Below are 22,111 nucleotides of genomic sequence, written 5' to 3'. Positions count from 1 at the left end.
ACTGAAATGAAACATTGCATCTTGACTTGTGTGAAGACAATGAATATTAGTAAAGTAACAGCAGTAAAAATATGTCTGTGTCGAAAGTCTGCATGTTTATCTGCTTCACATGATTTGGACATAAAATACTGTACTAAAAAAAAAGCTAACAAAAACAGTTGAATTTTTGCCTTAGGATGAAGAGGTCTGACATTTCAAATTCTTGTGTTTATGAAATTTGGACCTGTTGAGTATTAAGTTATAAAAATTTAATCAATAGACTTGCATTTAGCTACTTAATAGTAGAATAATTTATTGAAGCCCAATGTCTCTGCCCCGCTTTGAATATCCTGTTCCCTAAAGACACTTTTTAAGAAAATAATGCTTTGGTTCTGCTGCTATATGTTTTCCAGAGTTCTTTATTTAAGCAAATTGAAGAAATGGAACAGGACAGCTTGATCACCCTGAATATTGAACGTTTAATAGGAACATATGGACGAGTTACAGTAGAGTGGATTACTAATGGAAGCATAAGTGATGTATTTCCAGCTTCAGGAATGGTATTTAATAATATCAGTATTATTGGGGAGGCACTGACTGTATTGTCTCAGACAATAGAAAAGTATGTACTGAGTGAGGACAGTACATGTTAGATTGCCCCACTTTTCTGTTAATTGCTGCTTCCTGGTCCTTTCCTGTGATTCAAGTGGTTTATGCTTCTGGCTGGCATATAATACAGTGATATCACTCTAACATTTGTAGAACCTGATATTGTAATGCTGTCCAGGCACAGAAGATATGTATCTGTATTATCCTATTCCCATCTTCCTTTCTTCCTGCTGTGAGATTCAGTTACTATGTCATAGGTGGGAATCTGCGAATATTTGCTCTTTGTCCTGACCTTCTCAATACAATGGAGAACTTAAGTGGCCCAGCAGAATATGACAAGTCCCAGTTTTCTATGTTTCTGAGACTTTTAGATTCCCAGCCATGTTAAAACCCAGTTTGTCCTATGGTCAAAGCTCTTTATATGCCTTAGGACTGGCAGGAGTCAGTTTCCATAAATCAAAGTCCTCCATCTTCTGGCTGTCTGTAGCAGACACAAAGCCCAAAAAAAAAAGTGAAGAGAAAAATAAATGGACTGGAAATCAAGGATGCTAAAACAATTATACTGAAATTGTTAGAGTACTCCTTGAGCATTCCAGCTATATACCATATGAGTACACTACATAGTTTTGCATGCAAGAAGAGTCAGAAAGGATAATATCAAGTGGAAATTTCTGATTGTCCTACACATTATGTGTAGACTAGTGTTTCTAGACACATCTTCCTCGTTGAGAAAGACCCAATCAAGTGGCAGGCCCTTTGAATTTAAAAATATGACTATAGATAGACAAAGTAGGTATCAGTCATTTTATCTAAAGAAGAAGAAGAAAAAAAGTTGAGTAGCCATTTCTTCACATAGCAATGATTTTAAGAGATATATGTTCATTATTTTGATATGTATATATGTGGTGTCTTGACCTTAGCTGTCTAAAAACCCCCAACTATTTCTCTCTTACTCCATCTCAGCAAGATGAGGCAAAAGTAAGGTGAAAATTTTTGAGATAAAGGCTGTTTAACAAGAAAAGAAAAAGCCATTGTCTACCTGGATTTCTCCAAGGTTTTTGATACAGCTTGCTGTGGCCTTCTTCTAAATAAATTTATATATTTTTGCTGTCCCCAGGGAGTGGTGGTAAATAGCTCCTTTTCAAACTGGTAACTTATCCCAAGTGTGGTCCCTTAGGGATCAATATTAGGCCAAACAGTGTTTAATATCTGCAAAAGTGATGTAGGTGATGAGATCAGGTGTGCTCTAATGAAGTTTGACGATGATACCAAACTAAGTGAGGAAGTGGACTCTTTGGAGAGCCACCTAGCAGGAAGATCCATCAGGAACAAATGCTGCACTGTGGAAAACATAATCCAGGAGTGGAACAAATGCTGCACTGTGGAAAACATAATCCAGGAGTGGAGCACCCACTGACATCGATCCTGACTGGGGATTAGCTCTGGAGAAAGGGACCTGGGAATTCTGCTGTTCAATAAACTCAGTATAAGTGAGCATTGAGGCAATCCACCAGAATGTTTCTGGGTTGCTTCAAAAAGGCCACTCCCAGCAGAAATAAAGCAGTCATTAGCCCACTCAACTGAATACTTTTTGGGCTATGGCTGGAATTTGGTGTTCAGTTTTGGTCCCTCTTATGGAAAATAGATATGGGCAGGCTGGTGGGGTCCAGAGCTGGCCATAAATGTGGTCAGAGGACAGGGAAGTCTGTCATATGAGGAAAGGCTGAGAGAACTGTTCAACCTTGAGAGAAGAAGGTTATGAGGAGACCTTAAGTTCAGACTGTTTGTCAGTATTTAAAAGGTGGCTACAAAGGAGAATACTTACTTTTTACAAGGTGACACGTTGAAAAGACAAGAGGTAATGGATGCAAGTTACTCATGGGGAGATTCTCATTGGACATAAGAGGAAAATTTTTCACCCTGAGAACAATCATCCATTGGAATAACCCTCCCTGGAAAGTTGTGGACTCCCCAAAACTGATACTTTTAAGATTGAGCTGGATAGGATGCTGGACCATCTTGGTTAGACTCTGGTACTGCCAAGAAAGATTGGGCCAGATAATCCTTGTGGTCCCTTCCAACCTTGTAGTCTATGATTCTATAAGATATATATGTGTGTAGGTAGATGCATTTTATAACTGATAAAGTTTGCAGAATAAAACTCTAGGTTTAATAACACTGATGAGAAATTTGACGTTTTCCCCCCCTTCCCTCTAAAATTTTAGGTTACATTTTCAGAAGGTCAGGCCCTATCCACAATCACCTTGACAATTCTTGCGGACAGTGTTGCAGAACTTTCAGAGACAGTGGAAATCATACTCACCTGTGTTACCACTGTGGATGTTCAAGATACCACAAAAGGAGCTATCATTGATCCCAAAAGGGCAAGAGCTGTGCTTAGCATTTTACCCAGTGACTCTCCACATGGTGTGATTGAATGGCACATAGAGTCTCTCTTTGTTAAAATCACAGAGCCAGAAGGTAAGTCTGTTTCTTGATTCTTAAGAAAGAATGTATGTTTTTTCAAAGTCAGCATTGTTGAAGTTATAACACTGGTTACATATATATGTATGTATTCTATTTATATATATCAGCAGTATTTTATAATTTACAGCATAAATTTCCTTTAAAATATGTAACCATGTTGTATTTCACATTGCATACATCAATATTCTTCAGCCATTTTTGTTTGAGAGGTAAGTTGCAAATCACTAATGCATAAAATACTTCTGTTTATATAAAAAGCAGAAGTTGCCCATTTAATGAGATTGCTATATTGTTTAAAATAATTTACATAGAAAGACTTTCCTCTTGAAGTGGTGCAAAAAGGGAAGCTTTTTGCTCAGAGCGCTAAGGGAAGGAAGGAAGTGGAGCAGGAGTGAATTCTACTTCACAAAAAAGGTGATATTTTTCTGCTTGCAGTTGCATGTTTGATTTGGTTTTCCTTCCCAGCACAAGTTGAAGAAGATCTCCCAGGCAGTTGGCCAGAGGAGAATTGCCATGATGCTTAGGCTTCTTCCCTCTCTCCTAGCTCAGGGAGCTAGCTGGAATTTTTTGGGGCTCTTCTCACAGCTACCTGATGGGCTATTCATACTTTAACAACCCATTTAGAATTTTCTAACAATTTAATATTCTGTCCATATTAAAAAATTAGATGTACAAAAAATACTTTTTCCATCAGAGTATATTATCGCCGGTAAAACATTCTAACATGTTTTATTTTCAGGTGAATTGGTGTTGCCTCTTTATTAGCACCTGGAAGTAACATAAAGGGATTCTGTTGATTTTTTACACATTATAAACAATTATACTTTGAAGTTAGGATTCAAGGAGGGTTCCTAGCTTCAACTGGTTGCACAGATTTCTTTTTCCAATCTTTAACTATTGTATTTTTAATGAATTATTCACAAGTCCTATCTGTGAAATAATACCTGGTTACGGTAACTAATTTGAAGTACAAGCCTGTTTACATTTTATCTGTTTCTATTTCTCCAGTCATAAATGCACCACTTTTAGGCAGATTATGTATTTCATAATTTATTGGATAAAATTACAAATCTGCTTTCCCCAAAGGCTGTTGAGCCTGACTGATAAAAGTCTATTTAACTTTGAGTTAAGGAAAAGTGATGTTTACAGTCAGAATGACTGCCCTCAGTACCACTTTCTGTTAGAATCAATGGCGATGACCTAGGCATAAAGGGCCAGGCAAATTATTGAGATGGAAGTTTTGAAGGATAACTGAATAAAAGCAGACGTGTTGAATTAATAATTTGTGTAACACTCGTATAAAACTTTAGATATTCCATATCTTATTCTTCTTCTAGATCCAGTTTTTCAATGCACAGTACCTTCAGATATAGGTACTGTTTTGTCTGTTCACATCAGATGTGTGTGCTCATCTGCTTAAGCCCTAGAATTATCCAAGGACTGTTGTGTCACTGAGCAGAATTGAATTGTGGTCTAGCAAGCAGCTCCAGTAGTTAGCTGAACTGAAAAATCAAGCAGGCCAAGGGCTAAAATACACTTCCACAGGGCTCATCCTAGTCTGTTTTCTTCAACATCTTCATGAATGACTGTAGCTTGAAGGGGGCTGGGTCAGAAACACCTAAAATCCATGTGTCAACAGAGACCGTTTATTGTTTGAATCCCTCTTTTTTATAAAGGGGTTTTGAAATGCCCCAGACTAGATAGCTCATTGGTCTGACCTGTTAACACTGCCCAGACAAGAGAGATGTCTGCAATTAGGATGGAATGTAATTGGTTGACAGACAGGTTCCTGTCTGTCAGCCCAGGGGCCAGTTTATGGAACTGGCTGTTTTTCTTATTTATATCCAAATTAATTGTCCAGTACAAGCCAACTTGTACTGTGATATACTGTGAGAAACTACCTGGATGCGGGATTCTTAGGAATATTAAATTTGCTGACAACATGAAAGGAGGTGCTCCCTTGAGAGAAGAGAGGTCCCTAAAAGAGACCTCAACAAATTAGACAGACCTTGACAAATTTTAGCACTGGGCAATCACCAACTGTATGCGATTTAACAAGGAAAGTAACAGATTCTGCACCTGGGATGGGGCAACCCTTGATGGATGGACAGTCTGGGGAATGAGATGCTGGAAAGCAGCGCCATGAAAAGGGACCTGGGGGTCCTGGTCAGTGGCAAGTTGAACATGAGACAGCAGAGCCCTGGCAGCCAGGAGGGCCAAGTGTGTCCTGTGGAGCATCAGGCATAGCATCACCAGCCGGGCAAGGGAGGGGATTGTCCCACTCTGCTCTGCACTCACCTTGAGTCCTGGGAGCAGTTTTTGTCACTTCAATATAAGAAATACAATAAACTATCAGACAGCGGGCAGAGGAGGCCATGAGGATGGTGAAGGTCTTGAGGGGAAGTCATATGAGGAGTGGCTGAGGTTATTTGGTCTGTTCAGCCTGGACAGGAAGAGACTGAGGGGAGACCTCATTGCAGTTACAACTTCCTCATATAGGGAAGAGGAGGTCAGACACTGATTGCTACACTCCCTGATGCCCTAGACTCAAGTAAATTGCATGAAGCTGAGTTCAGGCAGATATAGGTTGGATAGCAGGAAAAGGTTTTTTACCCAGAACATGGCTGAGCACTGGAACAGGGTCCTCAGGGAAGTGGACACATCACCAAGCCTGACAGAGTTCAAGAAGTATTTGAACAATTCTCTCAGGCCCATGATGTGATTCTTGGAGTGTCCTGTGCAGGGCCAGGTGCTGGACTCTGATAATCCTGATGGGTCCCTTCCAACTCAGCATATTCTAGGATTGTAAAACAATCCTATTTTCAATTTTTTCCATCTCCTTACTATAGGGCAGGAGAATTCAACTACTGTTACTCTACAAATTGTTCGAGAACAAGGATTTGTTGGGGATCTTGCAGTTCAGTTGAGCGCTGCACCAAACTTTGAACTCCCCCCCTCCAACCGAGCAACAGAAAATGAGGATTATATACTGGAAAAGAAAACAGTAATTATGGCAGAGAATGCAACAACAACTTCAGTCATAGTCATTATTTTGCCTGTAAGTAGCCTAACAACTTCTTGAACTATTAATATCTTTTAAGGAAATGGAAATTGTACTGATTTTATACTAGTAGTATGACTTAACATTCTAGAAATGGCTGTGTTGGGACTCTTGCAGCCATCTCTTTCAAAAAAAAACCTTCCGTACTCATTACTGGGAATGAGCCAAATTCTTTGTTTCATTATAATCCCAAAATTTACTTATAATAATGAAAAAGATTATATATATTCTTTAAATATATTTAGAATGGAGACAGTGATTTTCAAGTCATTGCTTGGTTTCTGAGATCTAGCTGACTTTCTCATAGGTAGCAGTAAAAGGTGACAGCCAGCCCTGCTTTCCACTGTTCTTGCAGATCTGGAATCTGACTTGTCAGCTTCGATTTCAACATCTCAGCAAAAGTATCTTTTCATCTTTTATATGGTATGAAGCCAGGGTTTGGTTATATGGTCCCCAATGCTGAGAAGTTTTGAACAGTAAACAACCTACAAGTAGTCATCTGTATTGTATTGCAATGTATCATTAAAAAAAAAAAAGAAATTTAAAACTTTTTTTCAGGACAATATTCCAGAATTACAGGAAGGATTTATAATCAATATTACTGATGTGCAGCTGATCACTTCATCTGAAGGACAGCCAAGTGTGAAGAGGCTTGGATTAGAAATAGCTGAAATAACAATTGAAGAAAATGACAATGCCAGAGGAATATTTAATTTTAATGTTACAAAGGTAAATAAGTCTGAATGAAAAACATGTAAAGTGGCTTCCGAGCAAGACAGTCTGGTTTCTCAGATAATTTCTGAAAGTGTTCTGATTGGCTTTATGATACTAAATTTGTCTGGATAAAATGGCCAGATACCAGACAAACAATTCTTTCTTAAGAGGTTCATCACAAATAATACACAAAATTTATTATGGACCTGGCAGTGCTGAAACCAGTGTCATAAAAAGGAATGTCAGGAGGTCATCTAGTCCAGATTTTTTGCTCAGAGCAAGGTCAATACTAAGACCAGACCATTTTACAAGTATTTATGTATTTCTTCATTTATTATTAAGTGAAAGTCAACTTGGAAACAAAAATGAAAAAATTTGTTGAGACACTCTGCAGTTTCTTTTTAAATGCATAGGGTATCACTGGAGCTGTTTCTGGTTATGAGGTACCACCACCACAGAATGTACTAAAACTCCCAGTTGTTCGACAGGCTGGGAGGTTTGGGTCAGCAACTCTGTACTGGGAAGCCATTCTTTCAACTGCCAGCTTTGAAGACTTCACACCATCATCTGGAAACATTACATTTGCAGATGGGCAGGTATTCACTTGCTGAAAGTTTACCTGACTTTTGATTACCAGCTTAAGATTTTTTGTGTGTTTTCCTGTAGCAGAATTTTTACTGAAAACATATTATTTATGGCCCCATATATATGAATAATTCTCCCAGCTTCATTTTTTTAACATAGAAAACCAGAATATTCAAAACCATTGACCAAATAATTTGGCAAGTGAGGACATAACTTCTAATAATAAACCCTCTTACATTGAAAATTTGTAGCAAAATCCATCTTCACTATCAATTCTCAGAATAAACCTATATGTTTTCTTATCTGTGTTCTACACATAGTTTTAAATTTTATGCTGCACCTGAGAATACTTATTGTACACAAGGGATTTTGATTTTAAGTGAATATAAGTGGTCTTTCACAAAGGGAAGGATATACATAGTGTGCAGAATTTTGACTGAATATTGACAATATTGTCAACGTTCACTTTCTACTGAGTATCAAAGCAGAGCAATTCTGCTGGTTTTAAGAAACAAGATTTTCATTGATGGACTTAAAACCACTACTGAAATTATATCTTCTTATTATAAATATACAAGCATAAGAAGAAAAATGAACAAGTGAGCATTGTAGATTACTAGATACAATTTGCCAATTTAATTTTTTTTTCAAATAATTCACAGAATATTATAAATAAAGCTTTGTTGCTTTTTTTTTTCTTTTTAACATTTCTACAGGCTACAGGAGAAATAGAAATTACAATAATAGATGACAGTGAAGTTGAATTCCTTGAGATATTCGAAATTGCCCTGGTGAGGGTAACAGGTGGTGCAAGACTTGGGAATGACACCCTGGTAACTGTCGCTATTCCACCAAATGATTCTCCTGTTGGGGTATTCAGGTTTGAAGAAAAGAATGTGAGTTTGATTTAGGCTGCACTCATTTCTGCTAAAGTTGGAGAGTGGGTTTGTGTCACTAGCATATAGCTGATTTTTGCAAGCCTTCACTGCAGTGGAAGATGTGATTTCATTGAAATCATATTAGTGCTTGTCTTCATCTACTTCATCTACTTCATCTACTTCATCTACTTCATCTACTTCATCTACTTCATCTTCTTCCACTGCCTTCACTGCAGTGGAAGATGTGATTTCATTGAAATCATATTAGTGCTTGTCTTCATCTAGCTGTGTAGGATGGTAGTAACATTGAAAGTGCTGCTGCATAAATATACATTTCTGCTTGACTGAATCAATTTAATTCACTATACTAACAATTCAGGACATCCTAGGTAGGATTTTTGATGGTCTGTATAACAATCTGCATTACTGAAAGTAAAATTTGGAAAGAAATTACAAAGCATATCTCATCTTAGTTCTTGCAGTGCTTCTGCTCTCCCTTTTGCTGGTGCTGAGCCTGCTGGGGACATTGCCTGTAATTGTTTTGGATCATAGTGCATACAGAAATCACATGAATGACTAGTCTTTGCTACCAGAATTCAAGACTATCCTTACACCTGTTACATTCCTATCCATTTTCACTCCTGTTACATTTCTATCCATTTTCACTCCTGTTGTTCAGAATTGTCATTGATAATGTTTTCTGTTGTTTATCTCAAACATGTATCCATGTCATTTGACATTAACAATGCAGCTTTTGCCTTTTTCAATACAGCCTTTCCCATATTCTCCTTCTCTTTCTCCATCAGATAACTGTGAAGGAACCTCAGACACCTGATGACTCTGCTGCAATTGTTTTGCTGAATGTAAGTCGAAGTCAGGGAGGAAGAGGAGTAGTTACAGTGTTATGGATTCTCGAGGAAGCAGCCAGATATGATCTGACTCCTCTAAATGGTACCCTTCATTTCAGTGAGGTATTTCAGACATTGCAATAACTTATTTACTATTAGATTTATATATACTTTGTTCTACTGGTGTATATTTGTATGATTGTCGTTACATATTGATAGAAGTAGGGGGTTACTAAGTATTATACACTAGAAAAAGGTTAGTTTGAACTGGTGGGGTTAGAAGTATTCAGACTTCTTTCAAGATGTAATGGAAAGCTGACATGCTCTTTTAGTGCAGCATAATGTAATTACCAGGAGGGTAGCTCTTCAAATCTCCACTGTTTTTACTATTAAGAAAGAGGAATTGAAATCTACTGAATGAAAATAATGATTACAGAAACACTTATTCCACTAAAGTTTCAAGCATCTTAAAAAGAAAAATTGGAATTGAAAGGGTGAGAAAGAAAAATGAATGCTCAAAATAAGCAGATTAAAAAAAAAACCAAAAAAGCACCTTCATAGCTTTCAAACTAGACAGTGTTATTTAATTCATATTTCATGGCAGGTTACAACTCTGAAGTCAGAGTTAAGTATTGGATACTGATATTATGTTAATATTTATATTTTACAGTCAACTCAAAATATTTAATGAAGAAAAGTATTTTAACAGAGCGTAATCTATATTCTCTCAGTATAAGCTTTTTTTTCCCTTAAATCAGTAGGCATGCTGGTTGTTTTACTGTGAGTCAGCTGAAAAATAGATTTTTTTCCTGGTAAAATCATGAGGATTTGGCTAAGTTTTGCTGTTGTTTTTCTACTGGTAGGCTTTGACATTTTGTCTTGAACATTTATATATGCTTGAGTATAAGCATAAAACTGAGTATGCATGGTATACTAAATTTATACCATGTGTTTGCCACTTCCCACTGACAAAAATGTGGACTAGGCAGAAATTCAACTAAAGTATCAAAACTTAATAATGTGTTAAACCTTTAGAATATGTGTGTACTATTGAATATGCAGTTTCCTCTAAGTTAAAAAACATCTATGTGAGTATAATTTCAAAGGAATTTCAGTCTTCATTTAGTTGAAAATAGTGACAATATTTTTAGGGTGGCTGGCAATGTTTGAGAGACAATTTTTACTGGTTATTAATCTGTGAGAAGAAACTTCAGCCAGATCAGATATCTGATATTTTAAAATACTAAAGAATATGTCAAGCATTCTTAACATCTGATATGTTAAAAAAAATTTGGTTTAATACTGTATTTTGTTTAATTTAATTTAATATATATCCATGTCTTTCTGGTCTTTACATGATGCAGACTGAGTCTCAAAAACTGATTATTTTACACGCAATACAAGATGGTCTGCTGGAGGGGAATGAAACATTTACCGTTCAGCTAGTCTCTACTGGTGATGCAGAGATATCCCCTGTAAATGGTAAAAGAGTTAATTCAGTATCTTCTGGTTTTAGATATTATATATGAGATCTATTCTAAGTCTGTTCATATTGTTTCAGTCTGAAGTGCTTAAGTATTTTGTGGGCAGCTAGTTGGTTGCAATTTTGAATGTCATTTTCCCTGACTGACAGAGAAGTTCCTTACCTGAAGAAGTCAAAGAGAGTTCCACAGGCCCTCTAAGAAGCTGATGTTTAACCACTCTTATCACAAAATTTACCAAAGGTAAATTGCTTAGTTTTCACTTACCATGAGAATCATTTTTCTCTTCATAGGTGTTGCAACCATCACTATTATAGGAGATGAAGGAGCTTCTGGGGTGGTTGGGATAGCCCATTCATCCAAGCATGTTTTAATTGGAGAACCTTCAGGAAGTTATAATGGAACTGCTCTTATTAGGTGGGTACATCTCTCATTTTTTCAAAGAAAGAGCAACAGCCCGGATTCAAAAGCTATGAGACTCCACATTTGGCAATTTATTGAGTACTACATTTTATCATAATTTCGATAATCAGTACTATTTAAAAACTAGATGATTGGTTTAAAGGAAGGGTATAATACAGTGTATCCTTCCAGTATTAATGGGGAGGTCCAAATATTCCTCTCTCTCTTCAAGTTATTTACAACAATGATGCACCAAAGGAAAGAGGATCATAATCAAAGGAAAGGGGTAAGAAAATGTGACATTTGAAGGTGCTTTGTGCTTTCTAGAATTAGATTCAGGATTTGTGCCTGAATAGTATTTCAGCAAATTGTTATATTTTAGCATAAACAATATGAGAATGGGGGTTTTGGTGGAAACAAGATGCATTTGTTTTATTCAGTCGACTGAAAATAGAATGAACAGTTTTAGATTCTTAGAAGCATTGGAAAAAAAGATTATGACGCTTCCAGCAAATATAAAGCAGCAGAGAACACCTTCTGGTACTGGCCCAAGAAGCCCAAAAGACAAAACAATGCTTTGTGCAAGAAGTAGTTTAAGATTGTGTTATGTGCAGAATGTGCAGACAAATCTTTACTGTGACTTATCCAAGCATTATGTTATTAATAGGATTTTAGACAAGTAGCAGACAGAACATATCACAGAAAATCTCAAAGAAGTATTATGGTATTCTACATCTGCCTTATAGATCAAATTGCCCCTGGCATTACCCTGACATCCAGCTTCCCTTCTATTTTGGCATATCTATCTCTGGAAAAGCAGAATGGGACAAAGAGAAATCGGTTTTCAGGTCCTATCTTTGGGCTACATGTGGAAAGAAACTTGAAAGACGTCTTGGTAAAAATACAGATGGAGATGCCTCCAAACCCAAAAAAATAAAAGGGAACTTCAGAGATGTTCTGAAAATGTCTGAAAAGGGAATTCTCATGTTCCTAATAGTGATTAAGTACATTAAAACTCAGGCTTTCATAGTGCTGATAACTTTCCTTCCATGCACAACAGTATGATATACTATCTCTGTATTGGATATTAAATACTAAAGGTAAAAATAAAATCTGTGTTTGTGTCCTTACCTGCAGCCTGGTACGTGGCCCAGGGATTTTTGGGGAGATCATAATATATTGGAATATAACACCTCCTCATCAGACAGAATTTGTTGAGGTATCGGGGACCTTGACCATGCGAGATAGGCAGTCTGCAGCAGTTGTTCTAATACAGGTATATGAGAGATGCAATTTCAAGTACTTTCTTTTATTTTCTTAGGATATTGGCTAAAATTTATATCTTTCTCTCTGGAAATGCTTTAAATCCTTTTAGCTGATGTTGGTTCTTTCCTGTAGGCTGTAGATGACAACTGTCCTGAAGAGAAGCATAACTACCAGTTTCAACTAACCAGAATCAGTGATGGAGGACTCATAAATGAATCTAGCAGCACAGCAAATATTACCATGGCCGCCAGTGATTATCCATATGGAGAGTTTACATTCTCCCATGAACTATTGCTAACAACAGAAGATGAAAAATGGGTATTGGATTAAAATTCTTTCTTATATAAAATTACTGATAGATAACAGTATTGTTGCTAGAATTATGTTCAACTTCAGAAAGAAAAGTCTTTTAAGTGACTGTGGCTATCTGCTAAATTATATGTACTCTGTACTTGATATATCATATTGTTGTTACCTGACAGAACCATTGAAAAGGTGACTTTAGAACATCCTGTAAAGGCAACTGTAACAGAAAACAAAGCCATTTTTAAAAGAAAATATTATCTTTCCCTCAGGTTAACATCACTGTTGTGCGTTCCAAGGGATCCTATGGCAGAGTGCGTCTTTGCTTTCAGATAATAAATGGGACTGCAGAGGAAGGAACGGATTTTACTCCCACAGTAAGGGAAGTGGTGTTTGAGCCAGCTGAGGAAAGTAAAATTATTTTGATTGAAATTCATGATGATGACTTTCCTGAAGGTCCTGAAAACTTTTCATTGATGATTACTGAAGTGGAACTCCAAGGAAGGTAAAGTTAAAATTTCCAGTTGTTTTTTTACAAGCAGAAAAACAAATGAGAAAAACAAACTATATTTGAATTCTGATTTACCTGAATAAAGTCACTGCTAGACATTTCATCTGTTTTACTGTAAAATTTTGTAAGACAGCTATAATTGTAATCATAATAGAAAATGGGGTATGTTAAACCCAATAATTTTAACTTTATTAGGGTAAAGATGTTGCTGATTAAGGTTTATTAAATCTTAAAATCCATACATTAGATACAAATTGCCAAGTTGCAAGAAATTTCATTAAAAAGATGAAATGAGAAAAAACAAATGAAAGATACACATTTCTAGTATATAATTCTTGCAAATATAATAATATGAAGAAATGTGACAAAAAGTCTTCAGTGGTAACTGTCAGAAAATAAAGTTATGTGCAGTAATTCAAAAATTGTCACACACACATCTTTATACTTTCACAAGGAGTTTAAAATGTTTTTTTATGTTGTTTTTTTAATGTTCTTGCAAGTGGATTTGATTTTACTATAAGAGAGAATGGTCTACAAGTGGATCAACCCCCAATAATAGGAAATATCTCCAAAGTATGGGTCACTATTGCAAAAAATGACAATGCTGAAGGTATCATAGAATTTGATCCACAGCATGTCCTTCTACAAGGTAAGTTTACCTTATGTTCTCACTATCTTTTGGAAGATAAGGCTATGGCATGAATTTTGAAATTACATGAATTTTTCTCAATTATTTTTGTAGTGGAAGAGGATGCTGGATTAGTCATGATTCCTGTTTTGCGGAAGTGTGGAACTTACGGCAATGTCACAGCTGATTTTCTTTCTCGAAGTATTTCTGCACTTTATGGTGTCGACTATATCATTCATAATAATACTGTAATTTTTTATCATGGACAGAACCAGTCTTTTATTTACATCTCTATTGTAAATGATGAAGAAAGGTAATGAAATTTTCACATATTTATTCACCAGTTTACTTTTGATAAAGTCTTTTTTAGCATGCACTAAAAATCTACATATATGTGTGTATTGAGCTGTAATTTAAAAACAAATTTCTGCAGAGCTATAAAAATAGCCTAAGGGAGAAAATCACCTAAAGGGGAAAAAAGATGTTATATTACAGTGTCATAGTTCCTGTTAAATAGTATGCAATCAAACACGATTTTTAATTACATTATAAGAAATGATGGTGTCAACAATACTGCTATGAAGAACAAAATATTTTTTCCATATTTTTGTTTAACTTAACACTAGTGGAAAATAGAATAATGATAGAATTTCAAAATGATAATATATTAAATATTTATGTCTTTTTTTTTTTTTTTCTTTGCAGTGAATTTGCAGAGCAATTTGAAATCCAACTGACAGGAGCCACTGGTGGAGCTGTCCTGGGGCTCCATCTGGTGAGCCAGGTCACCATTGCAAAAAGTGACTCTTCCCAGGGCATGGTCCGATTTCTCAACCAAAGCCAAATTATTCTTCCCAACCCTGGTGCAACCACAACAGTGTCCCTGGTAGTGGAAAGGACTGGGCGGTTGGTGGAGGCACAGGTGGGTCTTGCCTGTAAAAGACTGAAAGCTTTCCAGTGACTATGTCAAAAAGCTCCTTCATTTTGCTTTGAGAGCTTTCTTAGTGACTGATATCTAATAGTATAAGTACAGAATTTTAGTAACCATGAATTGCATAGAGCTGCAGTATAACAGAAAATGTTGTTACCCATTTAAAATCTTCTTTCTTCTCCTCCTTCCCTTCTTTTATTATGGTATTGTGTACATTGTTTTGATCTAGCTCCTAATCCTATGAAAATTATAGTTAACTCCATGTACTACTACTAGTTTAAGTAGTAGTACAGGAAATTGCATGCTGTGAGCTTTGTAGAGTATTTTTTTACTCTATACAGGCCACTTAAAAAGTGAAGATATAAATATAAAACATGGTGGGCCTTTCACAGTCTTGTCAAATAATTGGAAAATTTGCCTTGTAAGCCATGAACTCCTCCATATATAAAAATTGCCTCAGTCTTTGACTTTTTCTAGAAGTCATTGGAGAAAAGCAGAAAACACTTAAATTAACAAAATAATAATTGTCAAGTCCTGAATAAAAACTCCTTAAAAACAATCTAAGTTGAGGAAATTGCTGGAAATGCTGTGGCTTTTAATCAGACTGAAGAAATATGAAGGACTCATAATTTTCTTCATAATCTGAAGGATTAAAAACTTTTATGATAGAAAATATTTGTCATTTTTAGACTAGACATCACACTTCAGAGGGAAATTGTTTTGATATGAGTACTGATGTTGGAAGTTTTGCCAAAAGAAGTCATGATAGAGAAGAGAAATAGACACTGGCCACTAGTAATTCTTGCTATATGTTAAAGAAATCTCAGTTTCTTTTCTATTACTAACATCTAGAATTTAATAGACACTTTAAAATTCTTATTTGTAAATTGACATTTTTACTTTAACAAAGGCTTCTATATTTTGCCCCACAGGATTAATTATGGCTATTTTGTATCCTGTATTAATAGCAAAGATTTAAACATAGCTAAGTACTTTTGGTACTCTGTCACTTCCCCCCTTGGGATGCTATTACAATGTATCACCCCTCTAAATATGAAACTGATCTCTTCCACAGATTAACTGGGACATTTTGGGACCCAATTCAGAAGAGATTTTGTCTCCTCTGAATAGTGACATTGGTGACCCTGTGAATGGAACATTCTATTTTGAAGAAGGAGAAGGAGGTCTGAGAACAATTAATCTACAAATCTATCCTCATGAAGAAGTTGAAGTTCAGGAAACCTTCATTATTCGACTGAGCCTTAGGAAAGGTGAAACAGAAATAGATTCTAAGGCAAACAGCATTACATTAATAGTAAGTTACTATCGCTTCTCTTTCTTCAGAGATTTCTATTGATATTGGTATTTATTCTTGCAAAGCTTTTAAAAATTAATCACAATGATTACTTATTAATTTGGCTTTTTTGTCCTTTGTACTATTTTGGTATATTATGTTCAGTTCTGAAAGAAAAAGGGCAGAGAATCTATCAGTAAAAACTGGAATAAAAACAGTGAGCTGGCTCTCCTATTTGCAGTTTTCTATAGTTCTCTTTAGAGAAAGCATGGATTGAGCCCACATATCTATGTATCAATATGTTTGTCATCTGTTGTGGTTTAAACCAAGCTGGAAATTAAACACCACTCAACTGCTTCCCTTCCCCTACTTCCTCTTGTGAGAGGGAGACAAAAAAGCAGAGTTTCTGAGTCAAGATAAGAAAAATTTACTTGAAAACACCGATGAAATGAAAAACAAACAGTAACAGCAACAATATTAATGACAAAGGTATACAATAGAGGGGGTGATTTACACACAAAAAGGTGCTCAACACCAAAGCTCCACTGAAACAGAGACAAAATGTCTTTTTCCCCTGAGCAAAGGAAAAACAATGATGAACCAATCATCCTCATACACACTCCTCCTCAAACCCTGAGACAGTGGAAAAACAATGATGGACAAACTCTCCATGCTGGATCACTTGGCCTGCACCAACAATCGTGTGTGTGGTAGATAAAAGTGATATGGACACGCCCACACAGAACCAAGCTCCAACCCCTCAGCAGTTGCAAGTAGGATATTGTCACTCCTGACATCTTTTCAGAGGAAGGGAGAAAATCTGACTTCTCACAGTACAAGAGAAATGTAGGTGTTTTTGAGAGTTATCACAGACAAATCAGTGCTGTAGGAATACTGCAACTAAAGAAGTATTTATAAAGTGGCAGTAAGAAATCCTCAAAATAATCTCTCCTAGAAATTGTATTTTTATTTATTATCTGGTCTGTAAGGTGTTGATGGAATTAGCTCGTATTTCCACAGTCCCCTTCAGGAAGTCATGTTACCCCAAATTCTTTTTGCAGCTAATGGCTCATGGAGATGGATGTGGATGAGCTCTCTTTACCACAGTGCTGAATTTACAAACTGATAGTGTTAGAAGAGTTTCTGTATACTAGCGCAAGGTGCCTGAGCATTTCCTGCTTTAGAATCAAAATATTCAGATGTAGCACTTTAAATAAAACTCTATTCTTTTCCTTCTTGGACAGGGGAACTGAAAACTGAAAAAGGGACATTCAAAATTTTCTCTGCTGATTTTAGAACTTAAGAGATATGTGCTCCTGTAGCATCTAGCAGTGAAAATCTCAGTAGTTTGAGCAAGAATACAAGTCACACTACATTTCTAGTTTTTTAAATGTTTGTTTACCTTTTTACAGATAGAGAAGTTTGGTGATCCAAATGGAATTGTACAGTTTGCTCCTGAATCCTTAATTGAGAGTAACTATGCAGAACCCTCAGGAGATGAAGGGCCACAAAATATTACACTGTGTGTCAAGCGAATTCAAGGCATTCTGGGGAACATAACGGTATTCTCAGTCTTTTCCTAATAAACAATGTTATCTGAAATCGTCCTTGGTGTCAATGTATGGAAAAATATCTCATTCTGTGCCTTTCAATTGCTTGTTTCTCAATTTTTTTTTTAATGTTGTCTTTTGGACTTAATTTAGGAAGGGCTTAGGCCTAGTACTTGTGGTTTGGAGAGTAAAATTCAGTCTTCCCTGGTCAGGGAAAATAAAAGAAAAACAATACTGCCATACTGTTCTCACTTTCTTTTCTCTCCCACTTTCTTTTGATGGGAAAACGAAGAGACAATACTTTCATAGTGAGTTGTCTTTAATATCATCGCACTTTACTTTTTTAGACAGAATCAGACTTTTCTGAACCATCATGCACATTGGTTTTTACCTGAAGTTGTTTAGAAGTCAGTATTTTAACAGGAAATAATTTAATTTAAAATAAACTGATCAGTTGATAGAAACATCTGCTGTGTTTAATGAGAGTTCATTCCTTTCTTATGTGAGGAATACTGGAAACAAAAAACAGCAAGGTTGTTTTGGTGAGAAAAGAGAAATACTTTTTGAAAAATGTTCATAAATTCCACATAGTTTTACATAAATCTTCTGAAGCTAGAAAAAGGAAATATTTATATTCTTGAGACTGTTAATGAAATAACACACTCTTTTGAAAGATATTCTGTGTGATAGGATATTCTTCCTATGCATACCCAAAACAATTGTTATTTTACCCATTTAAAAGCAGTCTGTTCCATATCCTGTCTATACTGAATCCTGAATTTGCAAGTTTCTGACTTTGAAGGTAATTTTTCTCTCTTTTATGTTTTGCATTTTCTACACTAATTTCAGGTTTACTGGGAAATACATAGTGAATCTGACATCACAAGTGACTTTCTTGAGACAGAGGGATCTGTTGTCATTGCTGACCAGCAGAGTACAGCTGAGATAATTATCTACCTGTTACCTGATGATGTTCCAGAACTGGATGAAAGCTATGAGGTACAGCTGATTTCAGTGGAAGGTGGAGCAGATTTAGACCATGAGAAAGGAATTTCAAAGATCACTGTGTTTGCAAATGATGATCCTTATGGGGTGTTCGCCCTGTACTCTGATCAGCAGTCAGTGTTGGTAGAAAAAGCCATGGATCGATATGTTCAGATTAATGTAACTCGACATGCTGGGTCATTTGGAGAAGTAATGGTTGAGTACCGTGTCATATCCCTTCATGACGAAGTACTAATTGAACCTGAGAATGAGGTGGGATTCCTCACAATAAAGGATGGCGCCAGCTTTGAAGTGAAAAGAGTGCCAATAAGCAACCAGGTATGTATTACTCTTTTTGCTCCTATGATATCTGTTGTTTCCATTTGTTTCATCACAATACAAATAAGATAAAACAGTCTCGCTAGTACCGACTGTGAAGAAGCAGAAAATAGAGTTTTGGTGTTACGAATTTCCTCTTTATGGAGTAGAACTGGATTTGAACATCAAATATTCTGATAATAATTGCAAAATCATTGCTATGCATGTGTTCAAATATTTTAGGTTTCCTTACATTGTTGTTTTGTGTTACTATGAGTTCAATATCTTATTATTATATGAATGCAAATACTTTCTTAAGTTCCTTTGAATTATAAATAGTGATCTGTCATTTGTGACCGATGAAGAAGAAGATAAATGTACCTGCAGTCTTCTGTGTTTCCATGTTGTTTGTCATTATTATTAGAGTCTTACATCCACTCTTACATGTTCTTAGAACCATCTTAAATATTTTTAATCCTAAGGATTAAAATCAAACCAAGGCCCAGTGTGTGAGATACAACTTTTTAAAATGGCAATAGTTGCTTTACAAACTCATATTCCAGCAAACTGCTGGCAGATTACTTTCACAATATTGATGGCTTAACTGTAATTCTTTGAGAAACATAATCAAAAAAACACTTATCTGGAAAATGCTGCTTTGCATGTAAGCAAATAAGAATCTGCAGGTTGCTTGGTTAATTATTTTGCACTGTTGGATCATACGTTTTTAGTGGAATTAAATTTCTACCTTTTTAATTAATTCTCTCTCTCAAAGGCATTTATTTTACTGGGCTTGAATTTTACTCTGGAACTGACTAATGTAAGCCTGGTTAGGGGAAGTGCCAAGGATGTGCCTAAAATATTAGGAATAGCAAAGTCTGCTGTGCTGCTTATTCCTGAGGAAGCTGCCAATTCACAGGTCAGTAGCCTGGTTGTGGTGTCATGTTCCTATCACAGAAGAAAGGTACACTTCACTGCAGAAGAGACCTGTTATAAGAACTCAGTGATGTTTTCATTGTAATCAATATGATGGAAGAGATCATTCCTGTTATTACTTGCACTGTGTGTTATTCCTTACTCTGATAAAAATTCTTACAGAAACATTTTAATACAATTGGAAAAGGCCTCTTCATCTATAAAATGCAAGTAGTGTAAATATTTACATGAAAGGGGAGTTCTAAGACTTAAAGGAAAATAAGTAAATCCGGATAATGTTTCTATAAGTATGGCAACCCCCAAACCAGATAATAGCATGTACTCAGTATTATGTGCAAAAAGAGATGGAATACATGTTGGGTGTCAATGCAGATGTCAGTGAATTTGGTAATCATTGAGTGATAAATTTTCCATTTATCTATTTTGTATGAGAGTGAGAAAAGATAATTTGGCTACATTGATATGGTATATGTGCTGCCATTCTCTTTTTTTTATGTCAGGCAAAGGCATGATGAGGTTTTAATACTAAAATTTTATTTAAGTTTTTATTTAATGATTTTAATTATCTTGAAGCATCGTTGTGGATTTTAATTTACAATGAAACTTAAGTCAAATAGTCTTTCTGTATACAGTTTACCATTGTATACCATATACTACCATATATCCATTTATCATTGCTTTTAGAATATACAAATTATCTTCTATTTGCTGCTCAGAGAAAACGAAAAGTAGATCACAGTAGAAAGAATAATTTTGTGTACAGTGTCATGAGGCAACAACTTACTTTTCGCTGGATACATAATTAATAACTTATGTTAGACCTAATTATATGTATATATGTAGAAAGAGAGTAGTACAGTTATTACCCGTGAGCACTGAGGGCAGTCTTGATTTATTTTTCTTCTAAACAAGAGACACAGATTGTATTCACTGTTTTCAGTACTGAAATGTCACTCATACTTGTTCCTTTTCCCTGCAATCCAATTGCCAGAAATCTAAAATTTGCAAGTATTATTAAAGAGCTCATATGAGCTCTTTCAAGAGATCATATTCATATGTCCATAGATACATGCACGTATATTTATCTATATGCATGTATCCTTATTGTAAGATGTCCATTCTACAAAAGGTACTATGCTTTCACGTATGTTATTGTCCATTTTTATTCCATTTTCTGATAAAATCTACAATGTTTCCACAGGTTGGCTTTGAATCTGTGATATTACGACTTACAAATGTTGTAGCAGGGACAGGCCATGCTGTCATAACCAGAAGAGGAGTTTATGGCTCTGTAATAGTTAGCTGGATTTCAGGATGCCCACCAGAATTAGTCACTGACACTGTTAAACTAGGCAAAATAACTCCTTCATTTGGTGAGTAATTGCTGCAACAAGTTATGTACAGCTACAAGGACAACGGCTTTGACAGCTGCCTAAGTGATGATAACACCTTTCAGTTATTTGCACCTCTGCATGTTTCTGTTATTAATGAAAAGTCATTAGAATGAAATTGTGTGATCCAATTTTTATCTGTAAGGGACATACTTTATGAGAAAAAAACAACTTTTCTTCATAGACACAATGCTATGTCCTTGAAGGACAGCTTTCTATAGGAAAGACCCTTATCATGAAGATTTCTTCACCTCAGTGGAGTGGAATCGTGACTAATGTCCCTATGTCAGTTTTTTCCCAGGTAAAAATAGAATTCCTGTTTAGCGATTTTGACTGTCTCAATCATTCTCCTTTCAGGTACTGTTGTATTTTCCTCTGGGGAGGAAAGTAAAGTAATTTCATTTCAGGCTACTCCAAGCCTAAATAAATCTGAGACATTTGCCATCACTTTAACAGCAGTGCACAGCAATGTGTCTGGTGGGGCTCGCCTGAGGTAAGGATATTATTTACACTTTTGAGTTGCACTGATGCTGTAAGAATTATAACATGTATAGAGATAGAGGCATATACCTCATACAAATCCCTATTAAATTATAAGTAGCTAGCAAATTGGAGTTCATTTTTTTATAAATTTCTATGTCTTGTCTCACATGGAAACAAATGTCAGTACTGCAGATCTGATCTGCCTGGAACTGAGGCTTTTTTTCAGTTCCAGTCTGTTTCCTGGCATTGGGATCTGAGATACCTAGAATGATGGAGACAGTTTCAAAAGACAGTTAGGTTGAAGAACCAAGATCAACAGTTTTAACCAGGAAGCTGAAGAATGAAATAAACTGTCAATTTTCAGTGTCCCTTAAAATCCATATTTAGAAGATCTTAGATGACAACTGTTATTTAAAAGAAATCAAATGAAAAAAGAATTGCTCTAAAAATTTATATTTATCCCCCTTTTTAT

The 22,111-nt window shown here is 35.8% G+C and overlaps 1 protein-coding gene and 1 long non-coding RNA gene across 8 annotated transcripts in view; one reads left to right on the top strand and one right to left on the bottom strand.

The window, feature by feature from the left end:
* ADGRV1 (adhesion G protein-coupled receptor V1) overlaps window positions 1-22,111 on the top strand; it is a 305,664-nt gene that overhangs the window by 109,176 nt on the left and 174,377 nt on the right. For all 7 annotated transcript variants that reach the window (XM_068175720.1, XM_068175721.1, XM_068175718.1 and 4 more), the window contains 21 exons: window positions 393-539; window positions 2,814-3,069; window positions 5,925-6,133; window positions 6,695-6,865; window positions 7,264-7,446; window positions 8,152-8,331; window positions 9,120-9,284; window positions 10,526-10,643; window positions 10,936-11,059; window positions 12,182-12,320; window positions 12,443-12,628; window positions 12,886-13,118; window positions 13,625-13,773; window positions 13,867-14,065; window positions 14,458-14,674; window positions 15,759-15,998; window positions 17,390-17,539; window positions 18,377-18,850; window positions 19,605-19,748; window positions 20,967-21,138; window positions 21,514-21,649. In XM_068175720.1, the coding sequence (XP_068031821.1) occupies window positions 393-539; window positions 2,814-3,069; window positions 5,925-6,133; window positions 6,695-6,865; window positions 7,264-7,446; window positions 8,152-8,331; window positions 9,120-9,284; window positions 10,526-10,643; window positions 10,936-11,059; window positions 12,182-12,320; window positions 12,443-12,628; window positions 12,886-13,118; window positions 13,625-13,773; window positions 13,867-14,065; window positions 14,458-14,674; window positions 15,759-15,998; window positions 17,390-17,539; window positions 18,377-18,850; window positions 19,605-19,748; window positions 20,967-21,138; window positions 21,514-21,649 (3,992 nt within the window). The remainder of the gene's footprint in view (window positions 1-392; window positions 540-2,813; window positions 3,070-5,924; window positions 6,134-6,694; window positions 6,866-7,263; window positions 7,447-8,151; window positions 8,332-9,119; window positions 9,285-10,525; window positions 10,644-10,935; window positions 11,060-12,181; window positions 12,321-12,442; window positions 12,629-12,885; window positions 13,119-13,624; window positions 13,774-13,866; window positions 14,066-14,457; window positions 14,675-15,758; window positions 15,999-17,389; window positions 17,540-18,376; window positions 18,851-19,604; window positions 19,749-20,966; window positions 21,139-21,513; window positions 21,650-22,111) is intronic.
* LOC137464407 (uncharacterized) overlaps window positions 1-22,111 on the bottom strand; it is a 234,906-nt gene that overhangs the window by 204,224 nt on the left and 8,571 nt on the right. The gene's annotated exons all lie outside the window — the stretch shown is intronic.

The sequence above is a fragment of the Anomalospiza imberbis genome, chromosome Z, assembly GCF_031753505.1.
Source record: "Anomalospiza imberbis isolate Cuckoo-Finch-1a 21T00152 chromosome Z, ASM3175350v1, whole genome shotgun sequence".
Lineage (NCBI taxonomy): Eukaryota > Metazoa > Chordata > Aves > Passeriformes > Viduidae > Anomalospiza > Anomalospiza imberbis.
Note: the sequence above shows the minus strand (reverse complement) of the source record. Positions and strands in the feature narration are given on the sequence as shown.